Source organism: Pieris napi, chromosome 3, assembly GCF_905475465.1.
Source record: "Pieris napi chromosome 3, ilPieNapi1.2, whole genome shotgun sequence".
NCBI classification, from domain to species: domain Eukaryota; kingdom Metazoa; phylum Arthropoda; class Insecta; order Lepidoptera; family Pieridae; genus Pieris; species Pieris napi.
In genome coordinates this window covers 6,902,269-6,923,138 of record NC_062236.1, presented here as the reverse complement: position 1 = coordinate 6,923,138, position 20,870 = coordinate 6,902,269, and the positions used below count along the sequence as shown (strand labels likewise).

The window sequence follows — 20,870 nt, the reverse complement described above, 5'->3', positions numbered from 1 at the left end:
ACAGACAAATATATTTATAATATTACTAGCAGACTCGGCCAAGCTTTGCTGTGGCTTTTGTTATATTACATAGTAGTAAACTATTCAAGGGAAACGGTAGGAGAACACCAGTCATGGGGACCCATGGGGACCATGCTTTTTTGGTGGTTATGCCATTAAATTGTAGCTTATGTGAAACGTTGGTACTTTCAACACAGCGCCATCTGTTAGAATTGTGACTGTCAAATAATAAACAAATAATTTGCAATAAAATAATATTGCGGGTATAAATGAAGATGTAAGCTATCCTATCTTTTAAGTTAGTTCAAACTGCACACGGTATGCAAAGTTGATTGAAATCGGTTAAGTAGTTTAGGAGTCCATAGCGGACAAACAACGTGACACGTAATTTATGTATATTAAGATAGTGCCTATATCTTCCTAAAAGGACTATCTTTAAAGAAAGATTTAAGTTTAAACTTAACAACTTATCTAAAGGTTTTCAATAACTATAAACTGTGTTTTATTTACAATACTTCAAGATTTAATTTTCTGTTTGTATTCGTACAGTCAAGACATAAAGTGAAATACCGTATTTTTTATAGTTAACTTAAGTGGTTCAAAAAACTATGTAATAGTAAGCTATTTGCCAATGTTTATTTTTAAGGACAAATAGGAAATATATTTAATAACACACAAATATTACAATATTCTTAACCTATATCGTAATAATAATAATTTTTAAATTACGGTGGTATTATTACCGCTCAAGTGCACAACAAATGTTTGGCCGGCTTTGTTTTATGCAATTCTTTGGGGCATTGCAAATACAAGTGTATGAAATAAAACATGCGTAATTGCACTTTCTTCGCGACAGTACCCTGTCAACATCCCTAAGAGTTGTCTAATGCAACTTTTACGAGTATTCGGTTAAAATGTTTTACGTTCACGCAACCTATACTAAAATATCCTAGTACCTTTTAACAGTTTCAACCTTTATAACTTTAGAATTTGAAGTTAAATATATTTCGAAAATAACAAAGCATTTTTTGAATGAACCCTTTTTGGATAAGATTAGACCAGCATTACTTTGCCTCTCAATATAACGTAACTCCTTAGCTTGCACAGTTACTCCCCATTTAAAATAAAAGTAAGGGCGTATTACAAATTTGATTTAACATACACTGCAGCTATCAAGATGCTTAATGACTAATTGTAATATGACGTTACCAAATGTAAAATAATAAACAAAAAAATTCACAATAAAATTAGTAATTTTGACTGTATAAATATAAAGACGGAAAGTTTGAGCACGAGTGTGAAATCGTGCAAAATTTATCATACAATAACAAAGACTTTAAAAAGCGGATATAGATAGTAAATTAATTTACTTTTGCAACTTTTTAGTTCTTCAACCTCCTTTCACGGTCGGTGGTTTAATTATCTTGAAATCTATTGTCCTGAATTGAATAGTTTTCAGATTAGCAAGTTTCCGCGAAGATTCTTCGATGAAGGAAATTGCTTCGATATGGTACACTGCATCGTATGACGTGGGTATTTTAATTACTTTGATTCTAGGAAATCAATGTAAGCCGTGTTATCCGTCCATTATCTGAAAATTAATTAAAACAAATAATAGGAAGGTATTTGATATTTCATAATATTGGATGATGTGTAAAGTATGTATGTATTTTTGAAGCATATAAATTATAGCATTATAATTACATAGAGAGCAGTGTTGGCCTAGTGGCTTCAGCGTGCGCCTCTCATACCTGAGGTCGTAGGTTCGATCCCCAGCTGTGCACCAATGGACTTTCTTTCTATGTGCGCATTTAACATTTTCTCGAACGGTGAAGGAAAACATCGTGAGGAAACCGGCATGTCTTAGACCCAAAAAGTCGACGGCGTGTGTCAGGCACTGGAGGCTGATCACCTACTTGCCTATTTGATTTAAAAATGATCATGAAACAGAATCAGAAATCTGAGGTCAAGACCTAAAGATGTTGTAGCGCCACTGATTTATTTTAATTATATATATATGCAAATATCTCTGAACAATCAATAAATTTTGAACTGAAAAGAAACTGTTCAATAATTATACAACATAGGTATTTAGTTAATTCGTAGTCGCCGTCCCTGAACATCCTACGAGTTAATTTTTAACTCTCTAGATGACGTATATTTTACTATTAAAGAAGCATCTAGCGTCGAAAAGATACTAACTGTAATAGTCGTAATATATTTGTGACATTGCCATCTAGCGGAGAGTAGAAATACAAAACTAAGCGTGTGATCTACAATAGATGGCATTGGTAAACCCAAAAATATTTATGCTCACTTCCAAACTATAGTTACTACCATTTAATTACCTTTATAACAAGAAGTAAAATAAAATTGTATAATATATTATTAAACTATTCCTAAAAATTATTGATGCAACCCAAACAATAAACAAAACGAGATGGTTTAAAACAGAAACACATTTCTAGACTTATATAAACATAAAGTATTAACTGAAGGATATCTATGCTCAATTAATATGATATATAAGCAAAATAAGTAATAGTAGATATACTATTTTTTTAGCATCTATATGATTGCGTAATTTTGATTATCTTAATACAGCTGCGGTGTCCGAGTGGTTAAGGAGATGGACTTGAAATCCATTGGGTTCTACCCGCACAGGTTCGAATCCTGTCCGCAGCGAAATTTTTAAAGTTTCTGATATAAAACGAAATCTTTTTTATAGTATAAAAATAAAATATATATATAATAAATATATATATATAAAAATAAAATATACGTAGGCAACGTATTTTGTCCTTAGTTTTGTAATAATAAAACATATTACTTATATTTACATATACATATATGTATGTACTATATATTTATCGTGTCTCACCATTGATTTCGATATTCTACACCTATTTTACTTCAGCAGTTTGTTAATTTAATGATAACGTTTATAAACAGTATGATATGCAATACGTAATTTCTTTATCATAAAATAAAATTAATAACAAAAAATATCGAAAAGTTTCCTTCGAGCCGGATTTGAACCAGCGACCTATGGATATCCATTTACTTAACTCTACAGTCCACCGCTCTACCAACTGAGCTATCGAAGGTTAGTAACTTAAGTTAAAATTATGAAAATATTGTAAAAGTGTTTTGTATAAATACTCGTAATAACATCCAATAACTTTCTATATTAATCATAAGCAACGTTTTCGAATTGAGTGTATAATTAAAATTATACCGGTTTGATTCTAAAACGGATAAATCCATTTGAGATTACAGCTTTCGGTTTATACGTTTCGATACTTCACGATGTAGCATTTTTTTAATTGGATTTTATTCTTACGATCGAATTTATTTGGAATATGCAGAGCCAAAAATTTATCGCGAAATAACTAAACACAAACTAAATATGAATACAAATAATTATTTATCTTATTAAAGATAGTAAGATTCTTAATTATGTATTGTTTAATTAATATTTTAAAATTCAAACACAAGAACAGTTGATTAAATAGACACAGCCATTGAATTTCGAGTTGATTACTATTAATTCCGTCTTATAACGTAACAAAATAGCTATATACGAGGCAATAGAGACTACTTTTATTTAAGAAGCGGATTTTTTATTGTGGTGCTAAAAGTAATTAATTTATTTACTTTTTTACGGGAACATCACTTGTAGTTTTATACATTTATTTCTATCAAATTGTTTTGATGATTGATTAATATGTATGTTGTATGTATATAAAAAAGGATCTATGGTTTTAAGATAATAATAAGAGTTTTTTTATTATTGTAACCTATAAAATACGAAGTTTATAACAGAGTGGTGAAAACTCGGAACATTTTATATAGACCTGATTAGTAATATCTTTTTTGACATTTATGTATTATTCATTAGGAGGGCATTTTATAGTTAGATTTCTCAAAATTATAATCAGCCATAATCTGTGAAGCGTTCAAATCAAGTTGATTAGTATAATGGAATATACTAATCAACTATATATGCACTCTCCTAAAGATTTGACTAAATTACGTGTTTACACACAACGAGGGAAGATCTCGGGGGGTGCGCGGGCGCGGGAGGGGTATCACTTGAAACAAAAATAAAAAGCGATCCTATTTTGATTCAACTTGAAATTCAAGTAGAACCGTACTAAAGCAAGTAGCGTTTACATGTTTCAACTAAAGTACTATCCTAAAGCACTCTCCTAAACACTAAGATAATGTAAATCGGCCTTTAGGGATTTGGCTTTATTAACCATGTTAGTTTTCTCTATCAGGTCGCAGCCGACCCGTCAGCCGGTCTAGACATCGCTGCAAAGACGCCGAGGCAAATAATCTAAGGGATCACCAGGTGGTCGATTGGCAAGCGATCGGCAAAGGCGGTGTGCTCCAGTTTCGGAGGCCAAGGCTTGCTGTGCCAGAGATGCGCTGAGATAAACTATTAAAAATGTTATTTAAAAAAAAGACATAGTGGTCTTAGCCATAGCATTCACACATGATTTGTATTATAGCGTTACGATATTTTTTAATACATTAAAATAAACTTTTCTTTGTAAATTCTATTGTTTAGTAGCAGTTTTATTTAAAAGTCGTCTGATACGGAAATTACACATCGGATAACAAATAAACCGGACAAGAAAGCTTTGTTGCTTCCTTGTTCCTTATCAATACCGGTGCGTGTAGTCACATTGGAAGACTGCAATTGTATTTATTATATAAATTAAAAAAATATATTACAATATAAAAACACAGTAGGTACCATAAATACATATACCTACGAGTACGTATCCATATAACTAAAAAAACCCTAGTTAGAATTAGGATATGTTTCACAATGTACGGATAAGTTCTACATAAGTTCCAAATTACCTATTTATTACTTATGGTAGGATAAACACTATTGTTGCGTTTCACGACTGTCAGATAGCGCTATTCGTCACAAAGTCCATCATAAGTTATGAGTCCGATGAATGTCAAATAGCACAATTTATCTTCCAAATAATTTATGTGTTGCATAGCTATTTGGTACGTTGTGAAAAAGACCCTTAATGTAGCTAAGTATAGTGAAATCAAATAAACAATGCATGAACAAAGAGTCTGTCTGAATAGAATTAAAATTGTTATAGTACGCTATCATTATACGAATAAGAACACTTCAACCACTTAGGGTGCATGAAACGCACACACTACCGTATGTAGAAGCTCTGGGACGTCGAAATTGTTGTTTTAAATAATTGAAAGTTTCAATTGTTTAAAACAACAGACGATTTATTAAGGAAGAATTCTAAGAAGAAAATTCTAGAAAACTAATAAAACGTAATCATCTGAAGGGTATATGTCTGTCTAGGCGACATTACTCGCATACTAGGTAGTATGCGAGTACAGTAAAGCTCATCTTAGTATAGCTTGTCATATTTTTTATATAAAAACGCTGACGTAGCCATTTAATAACCTTAAATGTTAGAGTAATCAAAACTCGTAATTATTAAAGTGCCATACTTGATATAAAACTACGTGAAAATTAGAGCGAAAAGTTTAACTGAAAATAGAGTCAGCGATAGTTCAAGAGCGCTTGGTATGCAAACAACTCTAAAAATAACAGCTCTTCGGCCCGTAGAAGTACAAATTGAAATATTAGTTAACTATTAGCAAGTTTATCGAACTTGAATTGGTATCATAATAAAAACATAATCAACATAACGACAGCGATTAAACCGCGACTTAAAAATCCAAATAAACAGCATATTAAAAGCTTATATGTATTAACTTTATGTTATATTTAAGTTACACTTAATACTATTTATTAGGAAACAGATAGCGTTATGTTATGGGTTTGGCTTATGTAATATAAATTATAAAAATATTATATATTAGTTTTATGTTGATAAAACTTCCATCTACCCACTGGTAGTAGAATTTACTGGTAAGTATTTCCGAACCAATTTCAGGAAAGAGCCTACCAATTCTTAATGGACCGGCATCGCACTTACGAGCCTTCTGTCAATGCGAGTGTACTTCACAGTATCACTAACTTAGCCTCCTTTTCGTTTGGCTCCTGAAAAATCTAATAATTTTTTGTTACTACTATAGTATTTGTAATAAACATAAATGTACAAACCGAGGGGTTACACAAACACATGGTAACATTTAAGATCTTGCAGTTCACTGATTCACGAAACTTTTCGTTGCTTATAACGTTTGTTTCGCTTCAGTAAACAAATTACTGGAACAAATTAAAGCCTTAATAACTAGGTTAGTCTCTCATTATACTAATAGGTATATTTTATGAATTGTGTAGTGAATGGTACTTTTGTTTTTATGCACTAGCTGGAACTCGACAAATATTCAATAGAACAATTGTATTCACTGCGAAAGCTTTGTTTTTCAATTCTATTTAGTTTAATTTGTTAATAAGTGATAGTTCTTTTTGTGGAAAAATTTAACAAATACTATACTGAAATTTTGTAAACAGTTATGAAAATATGTTAGAAAAAGGATATGCACAAGTGAAACTAACATAAGAACTTAAGAAGGCGCAGCGCTAACCAGATCCATGCAACATCCTCACAATCGAGTAGCTCGCAGTATCACAGCACACTCCCTAGGGGACTTTTTGTATCGAAAAAGTCTCATGGGTCCGCCAGGCATCCGCGAATATACAATGTAAATACATAAATAGCAATTAGGTAGACTGTTGAAATTAGTGTCCAAAATATCTCATGTGCAGCGTTCGTACCTTGACGTCATCAGCACAGCCTCCGTATTGTCAAACAGATATTATTTAATTATTATCAAAGTGTGCAGTGCGGCAACCATTTAATTATCAGATCTAACAGAACCACCTGTTATACCTCATGGAAAATGAGTTCATATGATATGTCCATAAAGGTGTTATTGCACTGAATGTAGGTGTGGTTATGACGTTTGTGGCGTGCTATTTTGTGGGTGAATTTCGGCCGATCCTGGTAGAGAGAACGCGTGCGCGAAATTCTTGGACGCGTATCACTCAGAGTGTGGCGGCGCGCCGGGTTGCGCGCTCGCCCTTAGCCCTCGTGGCTCCCACCTCCCTATTACCTTTTCATCAATAAAAAAAGATACCAATTGTGTCCGTTACTTGTATGTGTACGTAGACCATGTCAATTTATTAGTATTCATTCAGATCGGTCGTGTTTATGCTCCCGTAGTGTCTTCCTTTGTGTGATTGACGTTGTTTTGATGAGGTGAGTAATAGGTCAAAGTTGCCCTTGGTAATGTCAGATTGCATGTGTGGTCCCTCATGTGGCAAATTAAGTTTGCGTGTTGCCGCGAAATCATTCCACTCTGTCATTATGACCCGGCTAAGGTAACCACGGCGACCTTTGTATAATTTTCATAGACACGGAAGAGTATACAAACTACTTGTGATCTTGATATGTATAAACTACTAGCGTCGTCAGAATTCCCCGAAATTCTAAAAAAGATAAGCTTTTGGAGGATTAGAAGCTTTGAAGACAATGTTGATGGATTTCAAATTATTATAAATGTTTCACTTTAAAGTTTTCATGTACTAAACAGTAATTGGTTACCGCACGTAAACTGTGTACAAAGTTATCTTTACACACAAAGATATACACATACATAATATAAAAAATGTGTAAGGCATCCAAAATATCCAGGTAGCGTATTAAATTACATTCAGGTCGCTATCTGCTTCTCGGAAGATTACATTGTCAAGGAGTAATAGAATGCACGATGCACATAGCATGTTTTTCTTTAACAATCTTGTCTATCTAATGAGATTTATAGGTAGATTTGTAGGTACATTGATTCATATAAAGAATTAAAAATAGATTTCGACCAATAATCAGCTACACTGTAAAATATGCATAACTTTAAAAGTGTCATGGTCAAGTATGTACTTGATTTAATACGCATAAAAATTACACATTATTCATTGTTATTTGTATAAGGCCACCTATCCACCTACCAAGCCGAAACAACTATACTCTCACCGAGAATCGAATCCAAGAACCTGGTTATACGTCATTGGCGCTACTGATTCTTGAAATATAAACATGGAAATTTAAAGTTGAGACGAGACCTGCCCTGCGATTCTGTAACTCACTTTTCGAACTCACACAGCGGTTTTCGCATCGACGGTCGCTCTCAAATCAGTCGTGAAGCAGTCATTTTATGATTTGGCATTCTGAAAAGCTTGTAGTTTATTGTTTATTAGTCACATTTAGGGGACTCGCTCATACGTTGAAGGAAAATCTCATGAGGAAACCGGCATGCCGACGTCGGCGTTAAAGGAGTGTGTATAGCACAGAAGGCTGATGATGATGAAGGTGATCACCTACTTGCTTATTAGAAAAAAACAAAGACCACGATGCAAAAATCTGAGGCCCAAACTGACAAGGTTGTAGCGCCACTGGTTTTTTTGACAGATTTTAATACGGCCGGCCCACTTCTAATCTAATCCATATCCTCCGTCGTGTTTAATCCGCACACATAATTATTTTGTATGCAAAGGCTCTACGTATAGATAGTATATCTAGAAGAATGAAACCAAACTATCTACACGGAAAGACCAAACTTTATATTTAGAATTTTTGAGAATAGATAAATGAAGTTCCATACTCCAATAGGCATATGGAATTCTGGATTCGTTTTATTGATAATTTTCTTTTACCATCAACTATTTAAAAACCTTAAGGTGGTAAACCTTCTGTGAAACATGACCTGACAAAATTAAGATCTGTTCTCCATTTAAGATCGATATAACATACAGCTGCCCATTTTAAAATTCATTTCAATTAAGAGTAGGTATATATTAAATAAATAAGATATACAATAACTCCGCCATAATAGTCTCAACAGTAGACATATTGTCCGATTGTAATCCACAAATCAAATTAAGTATAAATGCATTCAATCGTGTCATAATTATTACGTGGGAAACCTTAATATATATGTAATATGCTTGTTTTTCAATAGATATCTATGTGTATAATACAAGACATAATCCGTATATATGATTTAATGGCACCTGCAATGTGGCATATTTAAACAAAAAAGATCCACTTGTTGATATAATACACGATTTAGAAATATTCTGTAAGGTTTAAAAGGATATTAAAAAGGTTGAACAATCCAAATGACATGATATCCAAATGAATAATGGGAAATTTTGCAGAGAGTTATTAAATCCAAAGGAATCTTGGTATCCTTTATTTATATAAGATTTTTATTTAGGTTTCTACTAAGATTTAAACTTAATTTTATACGTACATAAATTTGCAGCTTTAAAAAGCTGTTACGAAAGTTTGCTCTAGTTATTCAAACTTGCCATATTTGCTAATACTTTAATTTTTAATTTTATGCAGCAAAAACCCACTCACTTCCACATTTACATGGCTAGTTCAATTAGCTTCAGCATTATATACATTCCATCTTTATGCTTAACCTAATTCTTTTACAAACCTAGCTGGATTTGCTGACCGAAGTTCCTTTTTTGATCTCGGACATACATATATTTTTGACATAGGGTAAAAGCCGGATAGTTGCCCCACTTTTTGAAAAAGCTTTGTTTTTTTTAAATATAAACTTGCTGAAAATTATTCAGTATGTATCTCACAACATAGGTATTTTATCTTCTATAAAAGCCTATTTTTGTATACATAATTAACAATGGTTTTGAATAAATACTGTTTTATTTATCTCTCAGAAGAGGGATACTTGCCTACTGCGGCGGATAGTAGCCTAGAAAATGCTTCGGGGGATACATGCCTCGTGCGTTTTTATTTTGGATATAAAGAAATTTACATCAATTAGAGTAATCTTTCATATTCCGATGGCTTACGCGACATTGAGGCCTGAGGGGCGGTCACTACTTATTGTAGTAAAGCGCCAATACAACTTATAATCTTAACATAGTTTTTTAAACACCGGGTATCCGGCATGTATCCGTCCGAGGCAACTATCCGGCTTTTACCCTACATTTTATCCTTTCTACAGCAGTACAATTGCCATAGAAATATCATATCCACAATGTCTCACTTAGGCATATCACGGCCAGGACCGAACTTGACTAGGTATAGGTAAAACCTACCCGGAATCAGGTTCGGTGGCGGTTTCGTTTGGATATGTTTAAATACAACACTTTGTTTGAAGCTGGGTAACAATTGACTTTTATTATTTAAAACATGAGCCTATAACTTAGATAATATTAGGGGTAGTGGGGTTACGACGCTGTATTAACAAATAACTAACTTGACTTAAATCGACGTAATAATTGACGTAAATCTAAGTGACACTTTTGTTATTGGACATTACCGGAAACGAGGATGTTAAATTACAATTTATGAGTGTAGTAAAAACTAAAGGGCTGATATTGGCTTCAAGTGTGCGATGATTGTTTAGATTTTGTTTACGCTTCAAATTATTTACTAACTTAACTAATGTTAGGTTACATAACTCGGGTGAAGAACAAATTACAAATTTAAAAATTATTGACGGAAAACGAACTGGATAGTCCTGTCGTCAAGAGCGCTTTACTAAACCTTAGGCCGTCACCGAATGTATACACCTCATAGCTTTATAGAACTATATTATATATTTGGTATTATATTATATTTGACAGTCTATCCTTTTGTTAAAATTAACACGGTTACCTTAGCGTGTAACTAAATCCATCAAACAAAACAAAGGACAATTTATATCTCGAACCTTGGGTTGAGCCTTGTCACAATAATTTACATGACAATTTCAAGTCTTAAGCACATCCCAAGCTATTATTACAAGCTTCTTTGTCAAACTTTCGAAGGATATTAGGTTGACAGCTTCACAACTTTAATTATGTCTCGGATCAGCCACCTGTTATATTATCAAATTACTGTAAAGGGTTTTAAATTTGTTAAGAAGAAGAAGAACCTATAGATTTTTGAAATTACAAATATAATATATAGATTTTTATCATGTTCTTCGTTTGTCTCGCTAAAACTCGAAAATGGCTGGACCGACTTGCCTAATTATGAACTCCAAATATTTGTGAAAATTCAGGGAAAGTTTAAACTGTGGGAAACATATATAATAAGTAAACGACAATTGAATTTTCCAATAAAAACTGTCCATAGGTGGGAATTATGTGATGTCTTTTTAGAAATAAAAATAGTCACTTGGTTGTCATATATTTATAGATGCCTTCAGAAATTTTTGTTTTATAGTTGTAGTATGAGGTTCGATCTCTTTCGTTAGTTTTAAATTTTTTTTATTAAGTTTCGAGACAAATATATGTAGATGATACGAAGTTCACCGGATGATCTAGTATGTAATAAAATGTGAACTTAAATTACATGATCTTTAAAAGAATGTATGTTAGCTAAAACTCCACTTTTTTGTACTTCCAAAATAGTTTACTTTATAGCTTTTATATCGTATACGTAACGTAACGTAACATTTGTATTAATGTCCAGGTTGTCTACGTACAATTCATAAATTCTGCAAAATGTTTCCAAATAAATAAATTTCTGTCAAAATCCATTCTATAGAAAAATATTTGCTTCGTAGCAATAATGAAGTTTTTATATAAGAACCCGAGGTGTTTAAAGGTCTTCTTCAAAATATAAATATTCAATACTAAAATTACAATACTTATAAAGTGGAACTTATTCTATTAATTGTCGTAACAAATCAATATCTAGAAATTTATTTTATCATTGAAAGCCACTCATTAGCTTTTGGGTGATATAAAAAAATGTAGACAAAAGACAAATATATACAAAGTGTCTTTGCTACTTTATAGTCCCATAATACGCGGTAATGGAGCATGAGGCAGTTCTATCAACCGTAATAATTATAATTTTGCATGATTCGAAGTCACCTATCGCGCCGTGTCGTTAAGTACTAAGCCAAGATGGCGGTTAATATTATTAATTACAGGCTGATATAATAAAAATAGAAAGAAACAGAGGTAGGCAATTTAAAAGGTGGGCCGATGAAATCATGGAAATGGCTGGAAAGACTAACTATAGTATAGTATACAATAAGGAAAAATGGAGGACAATTGGGGAGGTTGGCACGTTGGCACACAGAATCAGTTATCGTAGATTAAGAAAAACAATATTTATAATGTATATATTTTGTATTTTGTATAAATAAATAAATAAAATAAAAATAATAAAAATAGATACATTACGAAACATAAAACCGCAGAGAGGAAAATTGTAAAGGTCATATCAGAGTTCACAACAGCGAGATCACAAAGCGATGCAAATGTGTCAACGGAAAAGAGCTAAAAAGCAACCCTCATTAGAGCCATGTGCAGATCTATTTTTATCATATGTCTAGCTTATAGACGCCTTGTTACTATTACTATATATACCGTATAAACCTATTTCTGAGCAATTATTTTAGTTGGTCTCAGATTTCTATAATTATTTTTAGTTTATAGACGCGTCATCGAGTTTTGGGTTTAAGACATGCTGGTTTCCTCACGATGTTTGCCTTCTCTATAAGAGGAATTTCTAATTACGTACAAAAAGAAAATTCCATTGGTTACGTGATTCCATTGTACGAGGGTCGCACGCTGAAGCGACTAATTCAACCAATATTAAGATATTACATGAATTTTATTTAATAAAATTACGTGTAAACATGCTTAATATCATGTATTTTGATGTGGGAAGATGCTTCACAGTACATTTGTTACATAAATAGTTAATTGTATATCAAAACAAACCAACATTAACTTAACAGACCAACCGTGTGTCTGTAATTAATCCTAGTATTTTTTACAATATTCAAGTCTAGCGTGTCTGGGTCTTATGCTAAACTATGCGATCGATAAACCCATTTCATTGAATATTGAGAGCGCATTATTTACCTCTTTTAAACTCAAGTGCAATTACACTAAACGCTTTAAGAGTTAAAATGTTTGAAATGAAGTGAAAGCTCGTCATTAATATCGCAAAACTGTAGGAAAAATCTTCTTTATAAAGATATAGACCTCAAATGTTTTCGTCAGCTTTATAAATGTATCTTTAGCCTGTTGTTTATATAGTAGTCTGTTTTTGTCTCGCGTTCTATTTTTGAACGTTTTTAATGATATTGTGATCCTTTTTTTTTTTTTTTTTTGAGTTTATGGCCTGGTATCTAGACCTTTAGGCCAATGTGATCCTATTTGAATATGTTGAATCACAGATTAGCCATATGTTAGCAATCTGACATATATACGGTTTTTTATAAGAGATTGTTTCTGTAGTTTTTAAATCAACTAGGCCACAGTGTTTCAATTGTATGTGAATACGTTTTTGGTCCTTTAATATACTTCCCAAGGGTGTTTTTCTTTATGTTACTAACCCATGCTTAAAGTCTATTTATGGTTTCTGTGTTTAAGCGTGGCATTGGAAAATAATGAATGAATTCAAGACGTGAATACAAGAAGGTTGGAATGTATTTGACAGCGGTCAAAGGTCAAAAGCATCCATAGACCAATCACAGTTTCAGAAACGCTATTGCTAGGCTGAGAATCAAACTTAGCGCGAACTTACTCCTGCCCTGCGATTCTGTAACACAGATAAACAATAAAGTACAAGCTCCCACCTTTTCAGAATGCCAAATCATAAAATGACTGCGTCACGACTGATTTGAGAGCGACCGCCGATGCGAAAACCGCTGTGTGAGTTCGTGAAGTGAGTTACAGAATCGCAGGGCTGTATACCACAATCCATCACTATATGTGTTTTCAGAGACGCTCAAAGTCTAAACTGGGCTTAGAATTTATTGTAAGACTCGCCTCCACGCCAAATTTAGACAATCGTATTCAGAAACTTTGTTCTTGACTTCTTCGCTATTTCTATTTTTTAACAACTTTTGAACTTGAAATTATTATCTCCTTACAGTTTTAACTCTCGAATTTATGTTTTATTTCACTTTCAGATGATATTAATATATTTATTGAATACTTAGTAAAATTTTTATATTTAGATAACTAAAAAATCTTCCTCTGTAATTATACTAAGAGGCAGAAACATCATACAAAGAAGCCAGTACAAGAACAATGTTTCTGAATACGATTAATTTTGCATGGCCGCAACTCGGCTTAGCCCTGACTTCGACCGTCTAATGGTAACATTCAGAAACGAGCCGTCAAATATGTATTGAATATTGTAATAGACATAGTTCGCACTATGTCTTGTTTCAGAATATCACCCTTACTGTGACGTTTCTGAATCGCAGCCAAGTTTGTTTTGTTTTCTTAATACCCGATTCTATGCATCAAAAGGGCGTTTAAAAGATTGCTCCCATATTCGGTGAACAGTGTGTAACTGTCCTACATCTGAACCTAACAGCTTGACATTAATATTTCTGTACTCATTAAACCGTCGCTATTTTTAACCATACTGGGTTGTTGTTAATCTGTTGTGATCACGTGGTCCAGTTGACAGTTGACGTAGTATTTTTGCGCGGGAATTCTTACAAAGTACCAGAGTTTAATTTTGTTTTCAATTTGCTAGTATTTAGTTACTTTTGTTTACTATTGACCTTACCAACAATTCGATCCGCAAAATTTTACATAATCGGACAGCGTGTAATCAAGTTGGCTATGGCGCGTTGCGACGTGGCCAGCTAGATGCGGACCATGACGTCATGAGGTCAATTGACAAAAATGAAACGAAAAGATTTCTTATCGACTAATTATTTATTATTGTTATATTTTCTTAACTGATCAGCTACGTTACTTTTATAATTACCTAATTTCTAGTCTATTCATTCAGGTCCCAGGAACTAAGAACATTAGGTAACAAATCTTCTATAGAAAATGTTTAAGAAAATTAAAAATAATTTAATTAAGGATAAATTTAAATATTTTGGAAATAATTATTAAATTCTTAATATACTTTTGTATATTTATGATTTCCCGCTCAATCTGTTCAATTTTGAAATACAAAAATGTGAATATAGACTATATCGAAAACCAAACATTCTTCTTAAGAAAACTCACTTAATGCTTTTTATTTGATTAGCAATCTCTACTGCCCTAGTAGGGAAACAATTACTTCAGGTTCGTAGGCACAGAATACCTATTTGTCTAAAAATATTTAATAGAATAATATCTAGTGGCGCCACAACCCCCTAAGGTCTGGGCCTCTAATTTCTGTATGTGTTTCCTGATTATTAGTTTTATTTAATAGGCAAATAGGCGGCTCAGAAGGCTGACCTGTGCCTTCGACTCTTTGGGTGAGGCGTACGAGTTTCCTCACGATGTTTCCCTTCACCGTACGAGCAAATGTTCAATCCGCACGTAGTCCATTGGAGCACAGCCGGGGTCCGAACCTACAACCTCAAGGATGAGAATCCCACGGTGAAACTGAAATTAATGGAACAGAAGCAAAAATGTTCCTGCCTAATGCATTGGGGGACAAACAAAAGCTACCACAGATAAAGAAACGTTTATTTCTCTCCATCAGACGGATTGGAGATACCGCCCTTCTACACTTTTAATTTCGGTTCTCTGAAAGCACCTTTGTTCTTCAAACATGACCCCGTTTGCGACTAAAACAAAAGCATTTGCAAATCAATTTTGGATTTTAAACGTTTTTCTACATGCTAAGTGTATATTACTGTTATTTTCTGATACCCGGCTATGTCCCACATAAGGTTATACGGTGTTTCAGATACCTAAATTAATTAAAAAGATAAGTAAACTTTACAGATAAAATTTATTGTTTACGAAGACTAAACTGACATTGACTTGAGACATTTCGTGTTAATAAAGCCTTTAACAATTTCATATTGATAATATCTTACAAATATTTCGACCTATTTGTATCAAACCTTCACTTGGTATTTATAATGTTCCTCCATAGCACCCTAACACATTTTGATATTTTAATGCCCTTTACTGGTAATAAATTGTGTACTCGTTCGTGAATGTACATCGTATTACTGCCTTCTCTCAAAGGGGGCTTTTAACTGATTGGCCGTATCGATCTACGCAGATATTTTTCTAATATGCTGAAAAATACTGCAGTAAATTGCAAAACGCTGTCGAGGGCTCTGGCGTCATGTTCTAATTTATCTTAAGGAATTCTCATTGGTTGCTGGGACAGTTTATTACAATATTTTGCTATGTATTCGTATATCACTTACTTTTCTTTAAGTTCAAAATGGGTAAATTTTTACCAAATATTATAAGATGCTTGCACTTTAATTTTTAAAGGGGGGAATGCGTTTGCGCATCTCCACACCAGTGCCTTACATTAAACCCTGTACACATTGGCAATACCGAACTAGGACCTATTTACCTAGGATGTTTCTAACGCCACCGCCTTTAAAGCACTTGTAATCGCTTACAATCCTTTGGAAATGATGATATATTGCCCTCTTCAGAAAGATTTCAGTACAAGAGCATCATTGTGAAAGGGAAGGCAGGAATCCGCGTGCCAGTTGAAGTAGGTACAGAGGAAATTCATCGTGATCTTGACTACATAATAAATGAACAATGTTAACATAGCAACTAATAAGGTATATTAAGCAATAAATAAGGGGATATCCATTCTCTTAACAACAGTTTTGGCCATTATTTCAGTGTATATATCCTAGGAGTAACAACTACTTATAATACCGTAGTATAGCTTCAAACAGCTTAAGCTATTGAATTGTCGGTCTGCTGCCAAAAAGCTGCCAAGCTTTGTAAGAAGACATGAACATTGAACCTATATAGATATTTTTTTTTAATTGCGTTGAATTTTCATATTATTAAACCTACATAGTTAAATTTCATCAAAAATATTGCAGTTCAGATTATAATACTAGTTTAAATTCAATCTTCTTCAGCTTAGAGTTAATGAATTCGACGATTTGCTTCGGGCTACGCTTATTAGTCAACGAACCACCCGTCGACTCATTTCGCTCATAAACTGGTGAAGAAAATCATATTGTATAATATATATTGTATAACCAGATAATGGGTTCTCTATCTTGAAGACGATGATTGATATGGAAGTGTGTTTGAACACCCGGTTTCGATGAGTTCTCCTTCTTCGTTTTTTTTAGTTGGTTAAAGTCAAGTCAAGTCAAAATAACTTTATTCATGTAGGTAAACAAGTACACTTATGAACGTGAGAAAAGAAGTTAACTTAATTCTAAATTTACGTTTTCGCAAGTCAAGGGCGTAGAGCGGGCTAGAAGAACTGGCAAGAAACCTTCCGCCACTCTTTTTAATCGCTAAGTTTTGAGTCATTCAAATTGTTTGAACTGGAGCAAATCAATCCCAAGGATCATTGAAATATTCGTAAATTTTATAAAAAGCTTTATATATTAATTATAGTTAATTTGATATCATGTCCGTAGGTGAGATTTATGGTGGTAAATTAAAAAAATAATTAAGAATTATCACACTTATCACCCCGGAAAAAGTAAATAAAAACATGTTTTTTTTATTCCAACCAAGATTGTTGAAAATATTCAAGTGACTGAATTCGTCAATCAATTGATTAATTAAACAATAAAACGACCAACGACGACTATATCAAATGCGTTGGCATTTTTAAGAGAGTTTCTGGCCAGTTCTTCTCTCCTGTTCTACGCCATTGATTTGAGAACTGGCAGTAAATGTAAAATGAGAAGCATTAATATGTATTTCTTTACTGACAAGTCATAAGTGTACATTATGTTACCTAAGTGATTAAATGATTTTTAACTTTTCAAACGTTAAAATTTTTGCATATTATGTATATTTAAATCTCTATCTATCTAATTCAGAAGATAACATTTTGTCTGAGCTATTATGCTAAGTATTAATCCTTCTTTTATTATTGTAACAATAGGATTATTGTTATGTGCATTATTATTTATTATTGCTACTATATTCAATAATAATAAAATAAATCTTGTGTGCTCATGTGTTTTAATTATATAGTAGACGGGATCGTTTATTACATATTTACTATTTACTATTCGAAAATCTATTTGCCCTTTCAGAAACAATGAAATTTAATCGTTAACCTTTGAACTTCAATTTCGGGTCTATTCGAGCCCTTTCATAGGTTTTCGATCAAACCTCAATAGCTGATTCGTATCTGTGACATGGGAAGTGGTACGAGGTTTCACCGTCTTGAGGCTTTTGTACGGGAATTAACAGCCTTTGTCGTTGTCAAACAGGTACTATGCTTTCCGAAGTGTCTGGTTCACATTTAAAATACATTTTTAATAACCGAATTGTAAATTAGCTTTTGCTAGCGTATAGTACCAACTTATTGTCTCAATAGCCGGAGATCGTGTTTTCAATTACGTTTGAGATAATATTGATTACAAGGACCTATCACCTAGTTTTTCACATAAATTAAATTAAAATAAATTAAACCAACGTAGAGATATCTACTATTTTATATTATATGTTTTACTCCTCCTATGCTGTGCGATTAAACTTGTTTATAAATAATAAAGATATATACAATAACATTGTGTATTTAGCCTTGAAAATATGTCATTAATATACTATTGTAGAATACTCAATTACTCATTCAACATTGAAACAGCTAAGTGGTCACAAATAGAAGTATTACGATAAGGATGCAGACAATCATCTTATTCATTCTATTTTTAGACATAAATACGAAAGTATAGTAACAATTTATATATAACTGGAACTTGTATAACACTGCAAAATTAAAATGTATCGTTCCTGTAAACACCACCTCCACAGACTCCTTACTAATTTACTCAACAAATGGAGAGCGTTCAGAGGAGTTTTTCGATTAAAGCTGAGTTTCATCAGCGGACGTCGAAAATCACCTCGATGTTCGTCATTCCACAGCTGAGCGTTTAAGGCTGTTTTTGCACCACCACTATGCGGAACCATTGAAGTATTTCCGAACTTATTCGACTTAGGGTCCTTCAAGACCAATTCTTAAAAGGCCGGCAATGCACTCGCGAGCCCTCTGTCATTGAGAGCGTCCATATGCGGCGGTATCACTTAACATCATGTGAGCCTCCTGTCCGTTTGCCCTCTGTCTACAAAAAAAAATGTGAGTAGTGCCCTTCTGGCAGGATTGCAAATTTAATTTTTTTCCTCTACCCTCATCCCATAACAATACTTTTACATATGTTTTGAATATTTATTTAATGTAAATTATCTTGTTCCAGGTGGTAACGTGAAAATGAACGCGGTATATAACCTAAGGTCTATTAAAAAAGCAATAAATTAACCCCGTAGAAAGTGCTAAAGTAGTTTATAGTTCTTCCATGGACAAAATGATAGATTCGTGTGCGAAGTGTGTGTAAAGAATGGTGCGAAGATGCCGCAGCGAGCGCCGACCACGTCAACTTTGATGCGCCCTTTTGTGGTGTTAGCCCTGCCCGGGATGTATCTTCTGTACAAGTACAACCAGTATCGACAACAGCAAATGGAGACTGCCAGGCGCCGCGTTACTGAACGGGAGCTTTTGCATCTCAATACCAAAATTGTAAGTAACAGTAGTTTCTAGAATAAAGCCCCGCAGCGGAACTTAGCTGTTCACATCTACAGTGTAATCTCTTTATAACGAATTTAAATGAACCGATTGTCTTTCGTTATAGCGGGATTCATTATAGAGATAGAATAGAAAAAAAACTAAATTTGACCAATTACAATAATTTCTTATTTTATTACTATCAATAGGTAAATTATTCTAAACACATAACGCTTTTCTATTACTGGCCATCTTGACAGTTTCAAAGTTTGTTTACGACTGATAATACACGAAGGTGACGGTGGTGCGTTTAGTAACTGAGACCAAAATTTCATACAGGCATTGTAATCTAAGAATAATGGCACACGTAAAAAACCCCAACTACTTAGTCGAACTACGATACCTTTAAATGGTTAATTCTTGTTTATGAGATCCTTCTTAAACATAACAAAAATCGAGTTTACACGTGAACTTTACATATAAAGAAATGTTTACTTAAAATAGTTGCTGTAATATAATAACGTATTGGCGGTCGCTACAAGTATGAGAAACAAATCCATCCATATTGATTAGACTTCTACGTGCAAGGCCTTCGTAAAATATGTTATATTTATTTTATATGTTATATTTTATAACGAAGTATGAAGTATTCATACGTGAGGTATTGTGACTTGTTATTGTGACGACTGCAATCTGGACCAGACTGGCGATTTGTTACCGTAATAATTTGCCAAGCGGATGATAATTTAACTTCGTATTTTCTGTCCTTCAAACTTGGAATAAGGTAGAGCGTGACCTTGGTGTATTTAATCGTAACATTGTGTTATGTGAATCATTTCCTTTTGATTATTGAATAATGTCATCGTGCATCTATCAAGGATGCTAGTAAAGGACTAAACTTTTTAGAAGAAACAGAGTGAATTAGGTGATTAGGTTTTAAAAGTCAAGGTGCTTTTATAGCGTGGGCGAATATTGGGCCTATAAGTTTAACAACAATTTATTTAAATAGATTGACTTATTATTATGACAGATGTTCTTATTATATGACTGAATGAAAATTAATGTGACATTTGCATGCCTATTTTTGTGTGGATTTTTATAATTGATCGATATAAATGTACCACTTTCCTGCAAATAAATGATTTATTATTATTATTATGTTATGCTGAAAATTTCATAATGTTCTTGACACTACATCTAATTGTCTGCGTTTAAGTTTTGCGTCATACTTTTACAGTAAGTAACTATACGTTTGATTAAATAAAAAAAACAATGTGTACATAAAATAGTCATAGATATTAAGCACTTAGGAGAAAGAAAGCCTAATCACGTCTGAATAGAGGCGCAATTCCACTATTTAATAGAAAAAAGAGGAAGCAGACACTTGGCTCGGACATTGACAAATTACTATAGTTAAATTCGTGCGACGAA

At 33.1% G+C, this 20,870-nt stretch overlaps 1 protein-coding gene and 2 non-coding genes across 3 annotated transcripts in view; 2 read left to right on the top strand and 1 right to left on the bottom strand.

The window, feature by feature from the left end:
* The first annotated feature begins 2,603 nt into the window (after positions 1–2,603).
* Trnas-uga lies at positions 2,604–2,685 on the top strand. The gene has a single exon. It is a non-coding gene; the product is annotated as a tRNA-Ser (tRNA).
* Positions 2,686–3,018: 333 nt separating this feature from the next.
* Positions 3,019–3,107, bottom strand: Trnay-gua. The gene is given in 2 exon segments: positions 3,019–3,054; positions 3,071–3,107. It is a non-coding gene; the product is annotated as a tRNA-Tyr (tRNA).
* A 3,904-nt stretch (positions 3,108–7,011) lies between these two features.
* Positions 7,012–20,870, top strand: part of LOC125063613 (chromatin assembly factor 1 subunit A-A) — a 48,554-nt gene continuing 34,695 nt past the window's right edge. Inside the window, exons 1-2 of the mRNA XM_047670140.1 lie at positions 7,012–7,226; positions 19,135–19,454. Coding sequence (XP_047526096.1) covers positions 19,287–19,454 — 168 coding nt within the window. The 5' untranslated portion in view covers positions 7,012–7,226; positions 19,135–19,286. The remainder of the gene's footprint in view (positions 7,227–19,134; positions 19,455–20,870) is intronic.